Source organism: Squalius cephalus (assembly GCF_949319135.1).
Source record: "Squalius cephalus genome assembly, chromosome: 6".
Taxonomy (NCBI): domain Eukaryota; kingdom Metazoa; phylum Chordata; class Actinopteri; order Cypriniformes; family Leuciscidae; genus Squalius; species Squalius cephalus.
The window spans coordinates 4372944-4397757 of NC_137127.1; the positions used below are offsets into that span (position 1 = coordinate 4372944).

Below are 24814 nucleotides of genomic sequence, written 5' to 3' on the forward strand. Positions count from 1 at the left end.
CGGATGTGGTGTAAACAAAATGCTTAAATAAGGTCTTGACTCTTGACAGAAAGGCCAAGTGGCCATTCATCTCTGGACTGACCACTGAAAACACTGAGCAGTGATAAAGCCTGTCAAGGTATGATTTTAATAATTCATCAGGTCTTTGTGAGCAACTCATTAAAGGGGTGAGATTAATAATGGATGCAATCCAGTGGGAAGTGTTGGGATGCATGCGCATGCTACTATTTTGGAGGGTGGGCTTCATGCCAGGGGTTGTCCTTCAGTTCACAGTGAATCTGCAGGGTTTCTCAGTCTGTCAGATTACTGAACCCTCCCAAAAGAGGACAAAACTAAAAGGTTGAGGTGTGTGGTCGGGGACTTTAAAACATACTTGCTAAACAGTTTTCATTATCTTTTCACACAGTCTAAAAAAAAAATGCATTTTGCACAATGCACTAAACTCTTTCATTTTAAATCCGAGGTAACAGCCTTTTTAAACCCTTTCACACTCGTTTAATGGTTGGCTGATCAAATAGTTTATATATGATGAACAGTTTACTAATGAAAAATGTTATTTTGTAGCTGATGATCAAAAATATATAAATAAATAAAATTTATTAGCCAGTCGAAAGGGCACCTTTGTTATATTTTATAATGATAGGTAAGAATACATTCAATAACCATCCGTCAAGCTCAAGTACTTTACCGAGATAATCAGCATCAACAGATTGTCGTTGAACTGCTGACAGGAACTGCTGAGAGACTTACATTATTCCTTAGAGCGTTGCATTTGTATGTTTTCCAGGTGGAGTAAATATCTAGATAAAATGGAGGCAGATCGAGATATGACAGATGACTCTGACAGATGTCGCAGAGGTTCAAAATTGCCCTACAGGTGAGCAAAACTCATGATCAGATCTAACATCTGCTGCAATAAAGACTGAATATTGTTGAGCAAACTCTCATAGAGCTACGTTATGATGCATTTTATGATGCATTATAGCAATATGCATTCCTGAAACATTTGGACATTTTCTTTTTGGGATGCTTTTCCCAAGAAAGCAGATAATTACATTCCTCTGCTGTCATGGTAGATTAGTGTTTAAAAGAGTGTGTGTGTGTGACCAGCAGGAGGAGCTGCCCAGTGATGGTCATCTTCACTCGCTCTTCTCTCATTGTTGCTGGAGTGATGTGATGTGATTTGACTGTTGGATGGCAGTCATTTCACTCGTTTCTCTCTCTTTGAGACAAACTGACTGAACAAAGACTTTTATGTAAAGCAGCAACACGTCATATTAGATTACTGAAGCTGTCGAACACACTGACAACAGTAAACATGGGAGAAAAATATGAGAAAGAAAAAAAAGGGGTAAAACACACACTGTCACTTTATCAGCTTGTAGCGTCGGCTTTTGAATCACATATTGACTTGTAAATCAATCCCGTAACCATTTCATAAATAGAAAATAAAGGGAAAAATGTTAAATAAAATCTTATTGTAAAGTATGTGAATTATTTGCAAATAATATTTTTATAAAAAAAAATGCACACATTCACTCTTAATCGTATGCATAAGCCTAAGACTTCTCTGTTACGTTTCTTGTCTCTTATTCAATTATAGGTAAAGTCATGCTGGTAATTTCAATAAGAGTCATATTTTAAGCTATGTATTCTACATTGCAGTGGCATTAAGGGTAGTTTAAAGGACACATGGTTCAAGTAATGAAATAAAGGCTATAAAGCTTTTTGTTTTATTGAAAATGAAATAAAACCTTAAGTAACAACATAAACCAAAAAACCAAAAAGTTATAACTTGATTCGATTGCATATAATTAACATGATTCAAGCATGCATCTAAGCTAAAAGAACAGGCTAATATTAAGCGAACATGAGTGAATTATGTTAGGATAACTTAAAAAGAGCATGTCCACATTAAAATACATCTGATTATACTGAAACCATGTGAATGTGTAGGAAACTGCAACACTATATTAGCTTATTATGTGGAACCTAAAGGGACATAGCGATGGAAAAATAGCTAGTTCTGGCATGAAACTCTAGATGGCGCAGACTGATAGGCCCTTAACTCATTTGGTAGCGATCACATCATTTTCTACATATAGTGCAGCTGATTGGTTGCTGTTGCATTAGTGGCCAATGAGCTGTGCGCAAATTAAAGAACACTCAGCCGGATCATTTCCATAATGACCAACGCAATCTACCAAGAACAGCGCAAATTAGCATCTGGTTTAAGACATGCTTTTTTAAGGCGGTAACTAATGGTGCAAATACCTGTAAATTGACTAGTGTAAATCACCTTGCATGATCCATTTAAATACTCTCCTCCCAACAAATGCATATGCAATAAGGTCAGCCGCAAAAATAACCCTGTAATAATTTTATAATAAAATAAAAAAAAAAAATTTTTTCACTGCGTGTCTTTAGTAAATCTTGACAGTAGCTTTTTTTTAACGCCAAAAGAGGGTTTGCGCTGGAGCGAGCTGTTGGTAAATCTGGCCCCAAATCCTTGTTAGCTTTGGACCCTGTGTGAAACGCTGCAGAATGAATCTAAAAGTGTGTGTGGAGAGAACTGGAGCCTGTGAACAGCTGTTGTGTCTGGTTAGAATGGCATACTGAGTAATTAGACACCAGATTGTCAGGAAAGCTTTGCCACACAGTGGCTGAGAAGAATCTGTTTACCATTCTAGAGTGGAAGGACAGCACATCTCATTCCTGGCTCCTTCTCTTTATCTCTGATGCCTAGTTTGGGAAACTGCTGTGTTTTTTCTGCTCTGCATATCCTCTAGAGATAAAGCCGTTCCCTTGGCTCCTTTAGATAAGAGGCAGTCATCACACCCTTTTTCATTTTAATCTTCACCCTTCACAACTGAAATAAAATCACTCGGCTGAATGAGAGCCCTTGGGACCAAGGCAATTATGTTTGAAGCTCTCCTGGCTGTGACTCAGTATTATTTGGCTTGATGAATTATCAGACTGAATGACCTATTCGACCCCCATTCACACGGTGAAAGCACAGTGTGTTAAAGAGGAGAACACGACCAGTCATTTCAATGCCAAACTACCATAAGTGTTAGTCTCAGAGCAGATGACGAATCACAGAAAGTTCAATGGAAAGAAAATGGATTTCAACAACACCCCATTTTCAGTCTGGAAAATTTTTCTTAATCATGGCTCAAGTTATTTCTCACTCGTGATCTTTCATTCCTTCTATCCTGTTATATTTCACTCTCTCTTCTCTCTCAGCATTGCTTAATTTCCTCTCCCATTCATCACAATGCTAGAGTGATGCATTTACTCTCAGGATAAAAAACATATTTTAATATAGTACTTAGTAGGATATGAGACCATATACTGTAGCCATCTGTTCTGTGCAGGATTGTACGTACAGTATTGTAGTTTTGTAAACAAACTCTGCGGGACTCGAAATCAGGTCGGCTTGTGCAGATCTTGTATCAATTGTCATTATCATGTGACCTACTAGCGTCACTGCGATTCAGAAATCCCCTCCTGTGGCTTCATGGGAAAGTAAAGTGTCCATCGTATGCACAATTCAGAATCTAGTAGTAGGTTAATCTAGTCATCCGGATTAATTTTTCCTTTTTTTTTAGTAGGGAAGAATGCAATTTTGGATGCAGCCTTACTTGCGTGCAATAGCAAGTGTGCTTGATATGGTTTCCTATCCAATGACGTTAGCCAATCATAACAGTGGACATTTACTGACAAGCCTTAAAGGAGCGCGCCTTAAAAACTGATCATTTCAGACAGAGGGACTATTTATAATAGTTTTCTGCATATATATATATATATATATATATATATGTGTGTGTGTGTGTGTGTGTGTCTGTGACCCAAAGGAGTCTGAATGCGCATGGGATAATTTCGCGCTACAGGCAAAACAAGTGAAAAATGTAGATTTTGAGGTTTTCACAAAACTTAGTTCATTAAGCCCTCGTCTAGCGATCCCAATGCTCCAAATAGCAATTAAAAGTATCTTTATTTGAACGTTTTCTGAGAGGAAACCTTTTCTTTGTCCATGAAAAACGATCGTACTCGCGCTGACTGACAGATCCGACGCGTGCGCACAATGACGCCTCAGATGCGATCCCGATACACACACACACACACAGAATTACAGGATTTCAAAATGTCTGTCTTGGCAAGTATTTATGCAAACATTAACTGTTATGTCTTATGTGAACTTTTGGTTAACTGTTGGGGGAAAACATCTGATGTTTAACATTTATTTTAGATCTGTGTGGTACAGTAGGTCTGAATATGTAGGCTGTCTGTTTCATTAATGTTAATCAAACAATTGAGGTATCATGGAAAATAGTAGATATACAGGAATATTTGGTTTTGACTTGGTGTGTGTGCGCCAAATTTGGTGTTATTACCAGGGATTTTAAGGTATATTTGCTACTTGCTAGGTGATTTTGTTTTGGAACCATCAGAAAACTTTAACTATATATATATTTATATATATATATATATATATATATATATATATATATATATATATATATATATCATGTGAATAAAATATAAATATATATATTTATATATAATTTTATTTTATTTTATTTATTTTTTTGTGCAAAAACTTTATTTATAATAAGTGAACATCATAATTTAAAATAAATAAAAAATCCATGTCATGTCCCCTTTAAGATATTGATGATTAAATTCAAATCACAGCTCCTGTATTAAAGGGAAGCCGATTCCTCAGTTTGTCCAGCCATGATTCTCTAGAGGCCGTAAATCCGACCTCTCTTCCTCTGAATGATAGAATCACATATCTCATCTCTCTATTTCAAGGGCCACTTTAAAAAGCCTCATGAGAAGTAACAGATATATTTTCCGCAATGATGTGTAAGTGATTGTGGAAGCTGAATGGAGCTGAAGTAGATTTATTGTTATATTTTTTTAGATTGGTCTCTAGGGCCATATGCATTTTCAGAGCTGTCTGTTTGTGTTTTGTTTGCATGTGTGAGTGTAATTGTGATCTATGTTATGTTTGCTGTCATAGTAACAGGCTTTGTGATAGAATTTGAGCAATGGCACAGCAACTGTAGTCAGTGTCAGCTCTGAGACACCGGGTGCAGAGGTCATGACCTCTGTTGATGGATGTGTGGAGACGTAAGTGTCTGGATACTGGTCACAAATACTTTCACCTCTGCCCCCATATGAGTGTTCCTGTGCATGAGTGTCTAAGCTTTACATTTTCAGCATATTGTTTCACACTCACCCGTAGCGTGAGATATGTGAGTGACAGCGTTCGGTCCAAACACTGACCCAATGTGCTCCGGTTTCTCCTCCACGTCACACCCAAGGTCCACTCGACGGGGTTCTGGTTTCTTCAGCTTCTCCTTCTGCTAGCTCTCACTTTTCATCTCGCAAACCACTTTGCCCAAACCAAAACCCCACACGCATATACTCTTAACCCCACTCATCAGCCAGACCAGATACACGTTACCTGTATCAATTATTAAGCCTTAAGAATAGCACTCATCTTTGGAAACGTGACCCGTGAGATCAGGGCCTGTGGGGTGCGGAAAATATCTGAAAGAGCGGCATTGAGTTACTCTAAAAATTCATGTTTGATTACCCATTAATTCCTGAGGTGATATTGGAGCTTATTGCGTGTAATGTGTGTAAATATCATATTTGCTATTGTGAACAACATGCCATTTTGTGCTAGGAACTTGCTCGCATCTCATCGCTTAATTTTTTGCACTTTTGCTCAGTGTTTTTCTGCTTGAATGAGTTATCAGCTTTGACACACCTCTGACAGGAGCTTTGATGGACTCGGAGAACATCGATCACTCTTGTTTGGTGCCCATTGGCACGCGTATGCTGGCACTTTGCTGACATTGATTAAGAGAGCCTGTCTTGGGACGTCCTTCAGGTGAGAGACTTTCAGGTTGCTTTCAAACTCCTCAACTCAAGCGTGAAATAAGGTTTCTAAAGTACTTGAGGGAAAATTTGAACAACTTTTTTTTTTTTGAGGAAGGATTTATTTTTATGCTGATTTTGGTGGCAGGGAAAGACGCTTTTCTGAGGAAGCAAGCAAGTAATTTGTTGAATGATGTCCTTATTAATCTTGTCTGGAGCATGCATTTATCAGGCAGATTACACATTAACAACCTAAAAGGCATTTAATTGCTTTTTTAAAACATGCTAATGATACATTTTATTTTTTCTAAAGGAAGCAGATGTTCAGGTGTGTGTGTGTGTGTGTGTGTGTGTGTGTGTGTGTGTGTGAAAGTTAATAGGTTGCGAGGCTGATAATGATATCGTCACAGCACCAAACCTGTACCAGCAAAACTGCTGGTCTCATGACGTGATAGAAATGGTGCAAAGACCCAAAGGCTATTACATCTATGTTTAAATATAGATAGTCAGTGTTTAAAAAGGTTAGCATTTGAAATGTTGTTTGTTTGGTGAGTGTGAGCTTCATCAGAGCCGCTGTCACTCACTCTGAGAGGAGATTATGAGATATTGTTGGGATCTGTGAAAGTAGAGCCTGTGAAATGGCTTGATGATGGCAATTTTCTTTGTTGACATATTTCCCGTTGAAGCAGGACACTCTTGTGGGACATATCGAAGGGATTGCTTGCCCTATGGTCAGCTTATGCTATATAGGTTGTGTTATTGGGATGGGACGTTCTTATTGTAGACCATTTTATTGGACAAAAATTTGGGGTGCGTGATATACACCACCATTCATAAGTTTGAAGTTTGAGGTCTCTTATGCTCACCAAGGCTGCATTTATTTTCAATTTTCAGCATCATTACTCCAGTCTTCAGTGTCACATGATCCTTCACAAATCACTCTGATGCTGATTTGCTGCTCAATAAACATTTCTGATTATTAATATCAATGTGGAAAACAGTACAGCTTCAGAATATTTTTAAATAAATATTTTAATATTTATATATCGATTTAACAATATGGACTGTTTCAAAGCAGCTTTACAGTGATAATAGGAAATTAAAGTAACAGAGATTGTTTTGGCTTTTTGTGGAAACCATATTTCCCCGGGATTCCTTTATGAATGGAAATTTCAAAACAGCATAATTTGAATATTAAGTAGCATTATTAATGTCTTTACTGGCATTTTTAACCAATTTAATGCATTCTTGCTGAATAAAAGCGTTAATTTCTTTAAAAAAAAAGCAAAAAAAAAAGCTGAACAGTCAGACTGAGCCTAAATATATCAGTATTAGTTCAGAAATTATATAATGTTATTAGTAAAAGAACCCGATATATTTAAGCTGACAAAATTATAGCCAAAGGACCCACATTATTTCTAGTTGTTAAATACAAATTGTTAAACACGAATAAATTAAGATGTAAAAGTTTTTGTTTTTTTTCGTCACGGCACACATGCATTTTTCTGTACTATTCATTCATTTTTAAGAGAAAGTAGGCCATATACGGCATATTTAATTTCTTATATAAGTCGTACACGGCATCTTATAAATTTACCATATTTGAATGGTTTATTTCTTTATTTTAATGGTTATTGTCAGAATCTCCATCTCTAAATAAAATGAGTTTGGACAGACTGTACATTTTCTCCACTAAATGTTCATTAATCATCTATTAGTTCACTTGAATATACGGTAGATGACACTTAAATCTAAATCTTACCTTTTTAAGTCACCTTTATTAGCGCTTTATACACCTCAGATTGCTTCAGAGCAGCTGTACATGGAGAAACAGGACAATAATGATTCAGTGAAGCAAACAGAGTTCAGTCTGCTGTAAAACAGATCTAAAAAGACGATAGGAAACCGTCATTATTCAGGGGAAATCAGTTCAGAGACCCGTTCAATAACTGTGTAAAGATCAGATTCAACTATAAACCAGCTCTGGAGAAAACAGTGATGTCATCGTCCAGCTCATCTAATAGTGTCAGGACAAATGGACTAATAGCTGTAAAAAATGATCGAGATTTTAACGGTCAAAGACTGTAAAATGCTACAGTGAAAACTGTTAATTGGTTAAAGTTTCCGTACTATATACGGTGAATAACTGTGATTGATCTAACCGTACATTTAATGTAATTTTACAGTAACAATTTTACATACCGTTACAGTTTTTACAGTTTGGAAGTCATTGTATAATTTACAGTGAAAAAACGTAAATTGACATTCCCACAATTCCCTGCGTGACACTTCACATTTGATGTATTTTTGTTGAAATAACTGTTTCTTCATAGTTTTTCTTAGTTTTTTTCTAATCAGTTGTGTACATTAGGGTTTTATGTTACATGTAATGTTGTTAAATTAATGTTTATTGCATTTTAAAAATGGTGTTAGCATGATGGTGTTTAATGTATGTGAATGACTCTGTGAAGCTTATAGTATTAACTTTCTTAAGGAAAAGCTGCTTGTGATGAGCTTTGATTGATCATGTGACTCTCGTTGCTGCTGTGATTGTTGGTTGTCAGTGTATTACAGTGGTACGAAACAGATATTAGTACTTCAATAAGTGGGTAAATTAACATTATATCAGATACTGAAATAACAGATTTTCACTGTAAATTTAAGTTAAGTTTGTGAAACCTAAAATGTTGCTACCGCATTTTTTTACGGTAAATTTCTGGCAAACACAGCTGCTGTTTTTTTTTTTACCGTAATTTTTACAGATTTTTTTTTTTTTAACAGTTCCAATTTTGATTTCATATTATCTTTAGTAACATTAGCTAGCATTGACTTACACCCAAGCTTGGTGACTTTATCTTCTGCCCTGCCCAGCCCTACAGCCGGACCAAGAGCTCAGCCAGATCCGGTTTCATCCTCGGCAAGCAGGGAGGTTATAAGAGAGGCTGGAGAAAAGATCAAACACACACACACACACACACACACACACACACACAGAGAGAAAGAGAAGGAAAAGAAGAGCGAGAGTGAGTGAGTGAGTGATTGAGTCAGGAATCTACTCCTCCTTTAATTGGGCCGTTTTACTGAGCCTGAAGCCAGACTCCCCCGGACTCCACAGACGGGACGGGGCCCTGCCGGCCATGATCGCGGCTCGCAGTGGTTCGGTGGGTCGCAGGGGCCCCGAGGAGCCCTCCAGGCACCGCCGGCAGTCGGCTGCTTCTCTGGCAGGGCACCGCGGGCACCGCAGCTCTCAGGAGAGCCGGGATCATGCCCAGCTCCGGCAGGCGGCGCTGCTGCGGGTCAGGAGAGCGCTGCTCATCAGGGAGATGGAGACCAGCTGGTACCTGAAGCTGTGTGGACGGGCCAGAGAAGATAGTGTTGCGTATGAGACCGGCATGCCGTACCGGTGAGTCCTGAACGCAGAGCGAAGGGCAAATGACGTGTTTAGGGCTTATAGCGTCAGACGTGAGATCTTTATCTGTCTCTCTCCACATGATTCTTCATACTGTAAGAAAACAAACATTATTATTCAGATTATTCACCCTCATATTATTGCGATACTCCAAGACATGTGATAAAAGGTTAACAAAAAATGTACTGTTGATTAAAATGCTAAATTTGGTGGGTGTAAATGAATAGTCTTGGACTTGATGCTGGAAACTCTGAAAATACAGAATTATTTTAGACGAATATGCTTGCGCTCTGTCACTGACCAGATATATTTAAAATAACGTAGGCCACTTTTTACTAAGACATTTGACATTATCAGGACCCACAAATATTCCCCCGTTGCATTATTATACATTATATTTAACATTGTATATATACAGTTGCAATTTAATGTAGTACTGACACTAAAATGTTAATTTTGGGTGAATTATACACAATACACATTGTCACTATCCACAATACATGCTGTTGCATTTTTGTTTTTGTATTGCGATATATTGTGAAACGACATATCCCTAGTTTTTATTGCTGTTGTGTGAGTGATGCACAAAGTAATGAAAACCTGAATCGTGTTTTAGTACATACATTTTAATAAGCTGTTGCTGACTGATATTTGTTAATTAAAAACAAATCGGTCGGGCACTGCAATTATTGTTTGATCACATTTTTGTGAATAAAATGAAAATATGCATTAGACAAAGATGATATATTTTTTCAAGCAAAGATAAAGTTATGAAAATGCTTCGCTGAACCTCCCAAATTGGAAGTAATGCATAAAATCTTTATCGGTCTCTCTAATATTGTAAGAAAACAAACACAGAGGGGGTTTATTGCTGATGTGTGTGAGTGATGCACAAATGAATGAAAACCTGAATGTGTGTTTTAATAAGCTGTTGCTGACTGATATTTGTTAATTAAAAACAAATCGGTCGGGCACTATTGTTTGATCTAATTTTTGTGAATAAAATGAAAATATGCATTAGACAAAGATACAATATAAATGCATTTTTCAGGCAAAGATAAAGTTATGAAAATGCTTCACTGACCCTCCCAAATAAGTGTAACAAAGCATATATACCACCACTCAAATGTTTGGGGTCAGCATGTTTGTTTTAAAGAAATTAATACTTTTATTCAGCAAGGATGCATTAAATTGAACAAAGGCATTTATAATTTCAAATAAATGCTGTATTATAAACTTTCTAATCATCAAAAGATCCTGAAAAAACAAAAGGATCATGGTTTCCACACAAACATGAAGCAGCGCAACTGTTTTCAACATTGATTATAATAATAAATGTTTATTGAGCAGCAAATCATCATATTAGATAATATGTAATTTATGTAATATGTAATAATAATAAATTACATTTTACTATATATTCACTTAGAAAACTATTTTGTAATAATAATTTACAATATTACTGTTTTACTGTATTTTGATCAAATAAATGTGGCTTTGGTGAACATTTTTAATTTAGTGAAAATTGTACTGTACCCAAAATCTTGAAGAGCAGTGTACAGTAATATGGAAATACAAAGATGAAATGATTGACTAGGCTTTAAACTCAACACTTATTATTATAATAGCAGGTCATCCCTGTTCAGTGTCTACTTCACAAGAGGTCATTGACCGGAAAAAGGTTTGAAGACCCCTGATCTTTTCTGCAGTTATTCTCGGCTGTCCCGTGTTTGTGTGAATCATAATTTGATAATCTATGCGAAAGTATGTATAAACATGATCTCTATTCTTAGTGCACGTCTCCTTTCTGTCTTACTTTCTGAGTGATAATGAGTTATGTTGAAACCTGAGCGTGCCAACACAGCAATCCTTACAGTTTCAGGCCTTTGACCCTCAAGATCCATGAATATCCCACATTCTCACCTGTGCACATGCTGACATCACACTTTTCCCACAGGAGAAGAGTTCTCTTTAAAGGGATAGTTCACCCAAAAATGAAATTCTGTCAGTAATTACTCACCCTCATGCCGTTCCAAACCACTGAGACTTTCGTTCATCTTCGAAACACAAATGAAGATCTTTTAAATGATATCTGAGAGCTTTCCTCCTTTGACAGCGACACAACTACCACTTTGATGCTTCAAAAAGCCTAAATTCAATCTGTTCATCATATAAAGCAATCTAATCTCTTCAGAAAATTTGGACTAAACCGCTCAATTCATATGGATTCGTTTTATGATCTTTTTATGAACTTTTTGAAGCGTCAAAGTGGAAGTTGCTGTCAATGGAGAGTACAAATCTGGCTCAGATTTTATTAAAAATATCTTCATTTGTGTTTTGAAGATGAATGAAAGGGTCTCCTTTCTATCGAAAAACTATCCCTTTAACATTCTAGTTATTTCTCATAGACCGCAATGAGAGCCAGTTGAGAATTCTCCATATTAAAGTCTGCAATCATAAGAGATTTCAATATAAATACAAACATTTCTTTTAAGACCAGATTATCCGAGCTATTCTCTTCACATTCATTTATAGCTGTACTCTACATCAACATTAGTCTTATTTGTTTCAATTTTTATTTTTCCTAAGGGATTCAACAAATGGTTCATGATACAGCAGTGGCTGGTTTATTAGATATTCCCCGCTATAAATGCCAAAACTGAGATTTTTTTGTGAGTGTTTGAGGGAATTTTGTTTCTAATTCTCTTTTGGGAAGTTTGTTCCACCCCAAATCCTTTCATACATATTGTTCATCTGTCTTTTACCTCTCCTGGCAGCCTGACCTTGAGCTGATTCGGCGTTTTATGTCTTAAAGAAAATGAAGCATGCAGAAAAGGCTAATGGGTTTGAAGCCGGAGGCCCACAGCTGTATTATGTGAAAACACTGCTCGCTTTTTATTCTATTTCTCTTAAAGCTGAAAACGTATCTGCTGAAATGGGTCTCGAGACAGAGAGAGAGATGCATGGTGTAGAGTCTTATCATGTTTCATGCTAATTCACCACAGCTTCATAATTACAGTGACAATAAGCATTTATAAAGAACTAGAAATATCCACTTTGCATTTATTAATGAAAAATTGTAGTACATATTATTTTGAAACATGAAGCCAAATACCTAGCTCGCTTTTTTGTTGCCATTATTCATTATTGAATGTATTAGATATTTTTTTCTTTTCTTGGCGTGTTTATGAAAGTACAGCAAAATAAGACTTTGACATGGTATAGTGCATTAGTTAAGTACTTTTTTTTGGTCATGTTCATGATTTTATTTGTTGATTTATTCACAGATTATTCAGTTTTTGGGTGAAATGTTGAATTATGTTTTGTGTTATTAAGCCTGCATTCTTCAGGAGACATTTTGTTACTGATCTTAATTTCTTGAGTTTTAATACCGCAGGGGAAAATCAATCAAAGGCAATTAAGGATATTAAAGTGGTTGCAGTGAGAAAATTAAACTTCGATAGGGGAGATGGATCTGCCAAGTCTAATGACACAGTTATTATAGCCTTGCTTTAAAATGACTTCTTTTTTTATTATTAAGTGGATGATGCACTTATCTCAAGTAAACATTCTTTTTAAAGTACATTTTAAGAAACAGTGGGTTTCATTAACTGCACATATGCAAAATGTGTGCGTGCAATCTGCATACAAATGTTTTCATGAACAAATCATGATTCATCAATAACGTTTGTACTAAAACAACAAATGGGACAAAAGGGTTGCACTTTATTTGAATGTACACACTATATTAAAATTTAATGCAATCTTAATTTGGGGAATCTGATTACGTAATCCAGATTACTTGTGATCAGATAATCATATCCAGCACTGCTGATAAATTATTTTAGTCTTTTGTTTGGATTTCAGTGACCTAGAAACACTGGATACGGAGTAGACGGGATGTCTGAATATAGATTACCAGTTAACGTTTATAATGACTCACTTTCTTTTAAACTACAGAAGAATTCGGCCAAAGTAATCTGATAATTTTTAGTCTTTAATGTTTATGGCATGCATCCAGTACAACATACATTTCTTTCTTCTCAGGCTGTTAACATTAAAGCGCTAATATCCTGCAAGTGTTCAGTAATAATTAGTCTCACACAGATCAGATTTAATAACAAGAGCTATGAGTTTGCAGGACATAGATGACACCACCAGATTATTACCCTCCCAGTGGCGTTCTCATCATTTAATCCTAATAACAATGCAATTGCAGACAATTATCTTTAATGGCAAATAACTATGTGAGGCCTGTAAGATTCAACTCTCCCGTATGCATCTCAAGCACAGGCGCTCATCATTTGTGCTTTAGAAATGGAGCAGAAATTAATGCTTAAACAGGGACAATGAATGGCCAACTCATAAAAAGAGGGTCCTGAATGGCCTTAGGTGTCTTCTTGTATAGTTTATTGCTGTGGTCAGATATGTGTTTAACTAACTGTATTTGTAAGTAGCTGTAATTTTAAGTTGATTTTCTACATTGTAGTGCAAGTTTCATGTGTTTCCAGTCTTTTTCTTCTCACATATAAAGTTCTTTTAAATGTAATGTCTGATATGCATATTCAACGCATATTTCATCACTGGACAAATATAGGCACAATACCAAATTATATTTGTCTCATTATAACAGCGGAAACAACTTAAAATACTCTCATCTTTTATGGTCATATAAGAGTAATACATCATTCGAAACTGTAAAGGGTCTATTTTTATTTCTGAACACTCACAATAAAACAAAACATTGTTCTTTTGTAAAATAAAAGAAAACAAAACAGGATGCCGATTTCTGCCGTCCCGGTTTTCTTTCCTTGAAGTTTGCGGAGCGCGTCACAAAAATGAATGGAAACTCAGCGTATAGGTTACTAGCAAGCTCTTGCGTGCCATCTGAACTCTTGTTTTGGTTTGGTGCGTAGATCGCCTCTTCTGCTCGTTTTCCTGTTGTGGCTGTTAGCAAACACTGTTGCATTTCCACGTGCGCCCCCTTCTGGTTTGGAGTGTGGATCGCCTGTGACTGACTGTGTTCGTCGTCTGACTGTACGCACCGAACCGTGACGGTTCAGGACAAATACATGTACCGTTACACCCCTATTGCACAATAAACATATTCGGGGTGATCAGGGATTAATCCTGCTCTGGGTTTATGTTGTGATGGCAGAGAGTGAGTTATTTGTTCTCATTCATGAACTCTGTGCTCTTGGGAAAGTCCTGCAAGTGTGAAAATTCATCCGGGTTATTTATAGGACTGTCTCCTAAAAATAAACAAACAATAGCATAACTGACACCTACACCTCTGTAGATGACCCGTTTTCCACCGCCTCTAACCCTGAATGCACACAGCTATCCATCAATGCTTCGCTGTGGACTTTTCCGTCCCTCCTAAATTTGCGATGTGTGTATGACTTTATCAGAGTCTGTCAGTGAGGGTGTATGGATTACAGTGTGTGTTTATTGGCTCGTCTCCATGGAATTCTGCCTGGGATGATCAAGCATGCTGATAAATCTAGATATGGGAAAGAAAGTCATAATGTCTGTTCCAGAGGATTGTGGGAATGAGATGATGTCAAAGTTGTAGTTCCAGCACTAGCCGAGGGTCAGAGGTCGACTGTAGACTTAGGTCTACCGTATCTGTGGAGGCATGAAAAAAGTAGGGGATGAACGAGTGAGTGAGGGAGGGAGAGAGAGGTGGAGCGACAGAGATGGAAAGGGTGGGAGAGCAGGGGGAGGGAGGGATGGAGGGAGAGTTACAGGCAGGGAAAATGTCCCAGATTCCCATGGTGTTTATTAGAGAGTGAAACCAAGAGTCGATCGACTGCAGTCAGATGTGTAACTGGCAAGACGGTGAACAGAGAGAGAGAGATTCAATCATAGGATATTCACGGGATTGTGGGGAAACTTGACTAAGGAAGACATCCAGGTTGTTTTGTGGGATAAGCACTGAAGAAACAGAAGTTTGTTTCCTGAAGGCCTGCTTGGACAGTGTATGGACGTGTCTGAGAGAGATGTACTTGTATAAAGCCACTTGTCCTGATATCCCCACTCCAAAGCAGAAGAGTTTGCAGAAGGAGAGGGGTCTGAGTCGCTGTGGGAAGCAGAACGCTGGAGGAAAACTTTATCCTCCGCTCGTGTGCCTGCGTTCCAAATCTCAGGTGGAGCTAAAACATCTGGAGGAGTTCCTCAACGTACACACACTCTCATTACAGGATTCGGTCCGAGCCAGGACTGGCATGGCCTACAGGTACACACACACAGAAAAGCGCAAAGAGTCCTTTACATACACACCAAATCCATTCAGTATGTCTTTGGAATTCAATTTGATTTCCTCATTTTGTGTTTGGATTTCAGTTTACTTGTTGTCACTTGAATTTATTTAAAGACCTCTTTGAAAGTTGTTATTAAATGAACTTATCAAGTGCTGAGAGTGGGAGGAAAGCGTCTTTTAAAACTCCTGTGACGTGCTGTTCCTATTTTCGCCCACTTGTGGTTATATATCGTGTTCATCTTGTGAGTGACGTTGCCAGATACCAGATGATTTTTTTCATTGTTCTCATTTTTGCTCATTACCATTCTGCACATTTTTTTTTTATAAGCTCCCACAGGGAAATCAGGAACACTGATTGCCCCGAGTCAAAAGCTCTGATGGTATTTTGCTCATTTAGCGGACGCTTTTATCCAAAGATGCTGCAACAGAAGCGATTCATCCTAGGAGACAGTAACTATAAAGTTCCAGAATTGCTCAGAAAACTACAAACATTGCTGTAGATCATTCTAGCGCCTGCTCGGGGAATTGTGCGGTATGGTACGGTATAAAAGGTTTGATTTCCCTTATGTGGAATTGAAGAAATCTGCTTGGGCAACTGTTTTTTTTGTAATGTGGTCCATGAAGTTCAGCTGGTGGTCAAACGTCAAAATGTTCCTGGCTAGGGTTGGGTACCGAAACCCGGTACCGGTATGTAACCGGACCTTCTTCTTCCACGAGGGGTTTCGCGTCACACCATTTAAGGTGATACGTTCTAAAATAACGCTCACCTTGTGCAGGACATGCAAAAAGTCAGGAGAGGTGTCGTATTTTGTCAGAGAAGGCAAAAATGAAAAAAAAAAAATTTGCAAAAGAAATGCTGAAATGTAAAGCTGGTTTGTTGCAAACCAAGAATACAGACTACTTAGCTGTTATTAGTACTGTAACTGTTTTTTTTTTGTGTTATTTAGTGTTAAATTATTGTAGTTGGGTTAGGTGTCTTAGGTTTATTGTGAATTTGTTATGTAAATTTGTTGTGTTTTCTATTTAGGCTACTTATTTAAATATATTTAAGTATACTTAAATTTGAAAATATTGTTCAATTTTAAGAATTTTATATTATATATTTTTTTCAATAAAAAAAGACGTTCTTTAATGTCATTCACCATCGTTTTGAGGCTCTTAATTATTATTATTATTATTTATTTTTTTGTTGTTGTTGTTGTTGTAAAGTATCGGTTCAGGCACCGTTTAGGCACCGGTACCATTTTAAAAGTATCGATTTGGCACCGGTATCGAAAAAATCCCAAACGATACCCAACCCTATTCCTGGCTGAGGTGGATGGTGTTAGAGCTTGCTGGATGGCGATAACAAAGGATTTACACTAGCTTTTATTAGTCTATTTATTTATTAGTGGTTTGATTGGTGGTTTTGGCTGTCCTCTCTGGGGTGAAGAGTTCCTCATGGGTCACAATGCTGGAAAACCAGTGACATCATGAGACAGTTTTGTCACACACGTGTTTCGGACAAACCTATAATAGATAAAACATGGTGGTTTACTTTGTATTGGACTTCAAGTTGGTACTCTGGGTTGGAAGTGGACAGATGGTCCGAGTCGCTGTCAAGAAAGACTCTGACATAACAGGGTTGCTCTACTTTCTAATAACATATGGTATCTTTAACAGGGCTGGAGGGCGTATTGGTTCAGCAACAGTGAATTGGAGTGGACTTTAAACGGTCTATTGCACTCTTTTGAGCCACTTGAATGTCATTTATCGTAACGCTCTCTCTCTTTCAGCTCTCCCTACACACAAATAAGCATGGACATATAAGAGTATCCACATTCTTTGAATGTACTCTTTGTATTCATGTTGGTTTCATAAAAGAAAGTTTACATTTAAAGTGTTGTGGTGTAAGTAAAAGTTAATTTTAAAAAATCCTTACACCTTAGTGTGCACGATACTTATTATTTACATAAAAAAAAAATGAATACCATAAATATCATTACTTTTTCACCATATGACATAAGAGTGTCCATGATAGCGGCAATTTCTCTGAATGCATCTTTTGTATTCATGCTGGTTTCATAGAAAATGTTACATTTAAAGTGTCATGTGGTGTAACCAGCAAGAAAAAAATTATATATATTTTCCTTACACCGTGAATACATGTGAGTGTGCACATTTTATTTTTTTTAATGGTTTTTAAATTTTATTTTTTCCAAAACATTTATAATTATTAATTCATAAATATTTTTTAGGAGTGACACCATATGACATTTTACATGATTTATAAGAGTGTCCACGATAAAGGAGTGGAATTTTCCATAAAAAAAATAAAAAAAAACTAGCTAAAAATCTGCCAAAATCTGCTTACTCTGGTTTGGTTTCATAGAAACATTTAGATTTATTTTGGTGTAACCAATATTACATTTTCCTTACACCTTCCTTACAATACATGCGAGTAGTATGCACATCTTAATCAAAAAGGTTTTAAATAAAAAGTTAAAAAATATCAACAAGCTGTGAAACATTTTTTATAGAATGCTTATCTTCAGGATAGTTGCATCACCCTGACATTATTTTACATGAAATTATTCATTATTTTTGCTGTGGAATTAATTCAGAAATTAAAAATGTGTTCATCATAGAAGAGGTGTATTCAAGTTATTATACGTATGAATTGAATTTCTTATATTTGCAAACATGAATAGACAGGGCCATGTCCCATTTTGTGGCTTGCTTAAACAAGGGTTTCATCCAGGCCACAAGAACATCATGACCTGTCAGTCAGTGACGTGATGTTAACGGCTGACCTCAAACCCAATAAGTCCAATGACCTCATCCCGTTGCACTGTCAAAGTTGCACGTCGATGGCTGGAAACAGTTCCACAGGGAGGTCACAGTGCACTTCCAGGCATCTCAGATCCACAACACTAACCGAAAATGAAGCATTTACAATCTCTCGCGGCTGCCAAGTGCAGTGATTTACGTCCAAAGCCCTGCGGAAAAACTTTTATAGGACATAACCATAACATCTACTACATGTTGTACATTTATGGGCCAGCGTGGTGTTGCTATACACTTTTATGGACAAGTAATGCTGGTGATTAATATCTGTTTGTCAGTTGAGGGAATGCATAACATAATATTGACTGGAAAGAACTTTGGGGCATAATCTATTTGAGCTATTTTCTGTCATCAGTTCATTTAATTACGACTCTGAGTTCTGCTCTGGGCATTGGGTTGTAGTTGTGGTTTCGGCCTGACTTATGGTTCTGACCGGTCAGTCTAGAAGATATTGTTATTGTTTTTCGACACTAAATAAAGTTAACTTGTCCGGTTCAAGAAAACGGCCCTACCAAACACACCCACTCTCAATTGTTTTGTTTTCCAATGTTCTCAATGCTTTGGCTTATTCTGTCAAGAATTTGGAGATCAATATTTGATTCTCTTTGTCTTGCTGTGTCTGTCCTCGTAATGCCTTTTCCGTGTGCATACACAAGTACAGAAACAAGAGAAACGGCCTCATATCACCTCTCTCCGCCTCCTCCACAGGTTAAATTTCTTCCTGGTCTTGCACAATCCTTTACCATGGCCTTAACACAAACTATGTTAAATGGGCCAGTTTCGAAATCACCAAGAAAGTGCCAGTCACTGATAATTTATTCATCCTGGAAAGCTGATAAATGATTGAGGAACGATCACCAGGTGTCCTCATTAAATACTTAATTGCCCTTGCAATTAGATAAGGGATAAACCTGTGACACTGCGTCTCAAACGGGCCTGAAGGGAGAGGCAGGGTCATGGTGTGTGTCTCGATCAGATCCATAGTTCAGTGGTCAGGGCACTGATCAGGGAGTCGGCCATTTTAAAGGCCCACTGAAACGCACAGTGGACCATATTTTAACGATCTAAGCGCATGGTCTAAAGCACACGGCGCAAGTTCACTTTTGCAAATCCACTTTTGCTAGTTTAACAACGGGAAAAATGGTCGGCGCTCCCGGCGCATGGTCTAAAAGGGTTGTCCCTATTCTCATAATGAGTAATGGGTGTGTTTTGGGATTTACGTGCTTTAAACCAATCAGAGTCTCATCTCCCATTCCCTTTAAATGCCTGTTGTGATCGCGCTATGGCGGATTCGCTATTTACATGACGGAATTTGATAGTGGAAAGACCGAAGCCGTCTCCAGAGCACAAACAGATCTGCTCGTGTGTGAGGTAAAAGTGTGCAAGCAGAATTCCACCATATCTTTATGTACACAATAATAATCTTTTACATTGTAATCCTTTTATTTTTAATATTTGGCATGTGTGTGTGCTGCCGTGCGTCCCTGTGTGTTTAATAAGCAGAGTGTACGCGCGTTGTGGACCCGCCTATAGAGCTGGTAAGTCCCGCCCATCCGTAAAACCCCAAGTGGACCTCTAAGTTGAAAAATCGTCAATGCAAGTGAATGGGAGAAAATAATTATTTTCTGGTTCCGTTTGAATTGTGCCATGAATGTGAACATATGTTGTCTGTGAATTTTTTATATAATTTTTCATGTTACGAGTTTGACAGTATATTGTATGATTCTTCGGCTAGCAGTTGTGGAAAAGACATAACGAGAAAGACTACATGTCGCCTATGTGACGTCACCCCATAAAGTTGACTTACCCGTGGTTTTCGCCAACCTCAATGATTTTGTCCTCTCCCTGAAAGAAGGCGGTGAAGTGCACCAAAGACACAGCCATGTTTAGCGGGATCCGTGAGCTAGTGTCCGTGTGCGAGTGATGGTGACGTTTCAAACACGTCGAAAGCAGCGAAGAGTTGTAGTCCACAAAGTGCTCTCACACAAAGTCTAACCGTATCAAACTTCTACCCGCTAAATTGTAGCATTCTTTACACGAAAAATTATATAAAAAATTCACAGACAACATATGTTCACATTCATGGCACAATTCAAACGGGACCAGAAAATAATTATTTTCTCCCATTCACTTGCATTGACGATTTTTCAACCTAGAGGTCCAGTGGGGTTAGCAGAAGGGGCGGGACTTACCGGCTCTATAGGCGCACATTACTAACGCGCTCTTTAAATACCAAAAAAACAAATTGCGCCATTTGACTTTAGAGCAGGTTTCAGTTGGTCAATGGCTCAGTCTATTTCTGTTGCCTCAAAATAGCAACGCGCCAACAATGCGCCAGAACACACCTCGTTTTCAGACCAGTAGCCCATGGGCGCGCAAATGCATTTGCTATTTAAACCATGTGGCGCAGGACGTGAAAATGATAACTGCGTCAGGCTGAAACTAGCAAAAAACACTTGCGTCGTGCTTGGCGCTGCATTGTGCCGGGTGTAATATATGTCATTCAGTGGCTGTGTTTCATTTCAAAGGCTGCGTCCTTCAGAGGTCGCATTTGTCGGCCGCATATATCATTAGGGCCGCTTCATTTTAGTAAACTGACACTACTTTCCAAATTCATTAAGAACTGTTACTGTTCTGAAATAATTCAATTCAATTCAATTCAATTCACATTTATTTGTATAGTGCTTTTCACAATACACATTGTTTCAAAGCAGCTTTACAGAAAATGTATGAGTCCACATTACAATTTTTGAGTGATCTGTTATCAGAGGAATGTTATGTATTTCAGAAATGTACATATACAAAATCACAGTTAGCTAAAAATGTATTAATTTAAACAATGTGATAATTTAAGGCAGAAAAAATGAGCTCATTGAAGTAATGAACACTAGTTTATTGAGGTGGAGCAAGCATTGATCCATACTGGCGGAAGTGAGAGACTGTAAGCTTTGAATGCTTATATCTTCTAAATGCGAATTTAGAAATAAGACATCCTTCATGATGTATGCGTCCTCCGGAGGACTCAGCCTTCGAAATGAGACACAGCTAGTGTGTTGACGTAATTTACACTGAAACAGGAAGGGAACAGGACATATCGAGCAGCTCCTCCCCTTTTTTTAAAATAGCCAATAGCGTTTAGTTTTATATCACAGCTCGGCCAGAGCCCTTGTGCTCGTTAAAGCCGCATTTGACAGCCACAGTGTAATAGATTCCCCTTTTAGATTTAATATGAAACTGTTACTAAAGCAAAACAGTGAACATAATCATGCTGGGAATGTGTAGTTTGAAAAGTGTGTAAGTTTTGTTCTCGTCTTCTACTCGTCAGTGCTGTTTCTAATGCTAATGCTAATGAGTCTGTCTAACATTTTCTCCTCCTAATCTCCTCCATATCGCTCTAAAATACAGCATTCTGTGCAGAATTCAAATGGGTCCGATACGTTTCCTGGTCTGCGCGTCTCGATCACATGATCCGCTCTGTGCTGTCGTGTCTCTGGACCGGAGCTGAAGCGGTTCGCGTGACACTAGCATGAAACCAGACTTCATTCGCCCCAATGGAAAGCATATTTACACTGTCTGAATCGTTCCCTATCCCCTAAATAGTGCACTATGTCTCATTCACCATGTAGAAAATAGTAAATGTGTGAAAAGTGACCGATTTCAGCCACAGCTTATTTATAATGTAGGGGGCGGAGCTTTGGATTCTAGAGAGCATTTGATTGGACAGAAAATTTGATGAGAAGCTGCAGTGCAGAGTGATGTCATCAAAATCATTGATTCATATTGGCGGAAATGAGAGAGCTTTGAATGCTTATATCTTTTAAAATGTGAATTTTGTCTTTGTTTTGGAGCACACTAGCTAATAGATAACAGTAAGACTAACATATTCATACTAAAAGCCAAAAAACTTACATGCGGACTTTAAGGGCTGTCTTAGTGCACTGAAACATTCGCTCGCTAAAAAGTCCCACAATGCACAGTGAAAACAAGGGAGCATCAATGCTCACATGTTCCATTATCTTCATGTTGCCAGAAATAGTTGTCAGTGTCCCAATGTGTAGTGAGCCAGGGTCCTTACCAGTGCCCGGAACACGATACACTGATTCACGAGCTAGGGAACCGATTGAGACGCAGCCATAGATAGACCGTATCAGTCCAACCACGTTCAAACAAGATAAATCAAAACACACTACTAGTTTTGACTGGTGCTTAATTTCTAATGAAATATTATGTTTTATTTAGGGAGTATTTCATGAACTGGCCTTAAAAGGTGAGGTCTGCAATCCATGCGTCTCTAACAACACCACACAGAATTGTAAAATTAATCCAGACCGTTTCCCCAAACCCTCCCCCACACATCTTCCATTGTCACGGCCAAACTCATGCCATTGGTCAGGCCAGAAGTTTACATGTTGGGCCGCTCGAGCAAACAGAGCCACAGGTTGTTTTAGAAACAGCTGTCTCTGCCTCGCTGCCCAGACAATTACTTAACTGGCAGCGTTTAAAGGCTCCATTTAAGGGAATTGATTTCAAAACTGCCTCGTAAGCCAACATAATGTCATCCCTAATGAGTTTTAGAGATATCAGAGTGAATATTTAATGACTGCAGTGCTTATTCCACTCTAAAAATGTAATAGAAAGTCGGATTCATTGGATTTGAATGTAGCTTAATGACCTTCTCTGTATAATGGATGCGAACGCTTTATAGTATGTCTAAACATTAAAGGGATAGTTCACTTTGAAATAAAATTTTGGTATGTTTTAGCTTACCTCAAGGGCATCCAAGATGTAGGTGTCTTTGTTTCCGCAGTAGTTTCAATTTTGATATTTTTAGGTCAAACCGTTCTTGTCTGACAGTCATATAATGCAGGTCTGTGGTCACCACCTCAAAGAGCATGCACAGAGTCCAAATTAAACAATTCCCCATCGTAAGTACACATTGATGGCCTAAGACACGAAACGAGCGGTTTGTGTGAGAAAGCGAACAGTATTTATATCGTTTTTACCTTTTGTACACAGCCACGTCCAAGTGATCTGAGGGCGCGCGCACATCTTGCTGTGTGACGTGTACGCAGACTGGTGCATAGATATATACAGTAGATGTCGCCTTGGCTACGGCAGTTCATTGGAACGAATGCCGTAGGCAAGGCAGCATCTATTCTAGTGTATATATCTATGCACCAGTCTGCGTACACGTCACACAGCAGGATGTGCGCGCGCCCTCAGATCACTTGGACGTGGCTGTGTACAAAAGGTAAAAACGATATAAATACTGTTCGTTTTCTCACACAAACCGCTCGTTTCGTGTCTTAGGCCATCAATGTGTACTTACGATGGGGAATGGTTTAATTTGGACGAGGGGGAATTGTTTAATTTGGACTTCTCTGTGCATGCTCTTTCAGATAGTGACCATAGACCTGCATTAAATGACTGACAGACAAGAACGGTTTGACCTAAAAATATCAAAATTGAAACTACTGCGGAAAAAAAGACACCTACATCTTGGATGCCCTTGAGGTAAGCTAAAACATACCAAAATTTAATTTCAAAGTGAACTATCCCTTTAACGTGAGATAAGAGAATATATCATATATACATTTAGTAGCTTTTACAAATCGAGTAAAATTATACTTTAAATATTCATGCTAAGAATATACATAACATCTATAAAGTTGTCCTCATAGGTTGAATAATTAATTTTGTCATGTACCAAGTTGGTAGGTTCTGGATACAGTCATTTATAGCAGTTATTATGCACTTTTAAAACGCAATTGTGATTTGATTTTGATTCGCTATAAAAGAATCAGAATCAAGACTAAATCAAATCGAGAGCTTGTGAATAAAATCTGATGAAGAAATGTGAATTGATACCCAGCCCTGTAAATGCATCACCCATACCAACTATGGAAAACGACACTAGCGTTCAAAAGCTTGAGGTCAGTAAAATGTTTTTAATACTTTTATTAAGCAACCTATTATGCCCCTTTTAACAAGATATAATATAAGTCTCAGGTGTCCCCAGAACGTGTCTGTGAAGTTTCAGCTCAAAATACCCCACAGAACATTTATTTTACCATATTGTATTATATTTTACCAGTTTATTATCTGTATGTGTTTTAAAGCCATATCAGACTCAGTTTAAACTTCTGATAAATGGTTTTCTGAGTGCGCACATCGCGCACAGAAAGCTGGATGTCAGACGGCGCGTCCCATGAGTATTAAACTAAGATCTCTTTCCTCTCTTATTGCGCTTAACCTGTCAAATACACACAAGGTTATGTCAAAAACACACAAAGTTCACTTAAAAACATGTCTGTGAACGTAAAAAGCATGGAAAGAAATCACATGTGTATATTAGATCTGTGTATTAAAGTGACAACAGCGTAATATACAGTACCGACTGCTATATATGCTGCATACAACAT

The 24814-nt window shown here is 37.8% G+C and overlaps 1 protein-coding gene across 3 annotated transcripts in view; it reads left to right on the top strand.

Moving 5' to 3' along the window:
• Window positions 1-24814, top strand: part of kcnab1a (potassium voltage-gated channel subfamily A regulatory beta subunit 1a) — a gene marked incomplete at its 5' end in the record, with an annotated part of 110714 nt that continues 85900 nt past the window's right edge. The window contains 2 exons of one of the 3 annotated variants that reach the window (XM_079873933.1): window positions 1-118; window positions 788-877. In XM_079873933.1, coding sequence (XP_079730059.1) covers window positions 810-877 — 68 coding nt within the window. Of the gene's footprint in view, window positions 119-787; window positions 878-9032; window positions 9299-15022; window positions 15543-24814 lie in introns of those variants that run through there. The other 2 variants (XM_079873930.1, XM_079873931.1) reach the window with 2 other exon arrangements.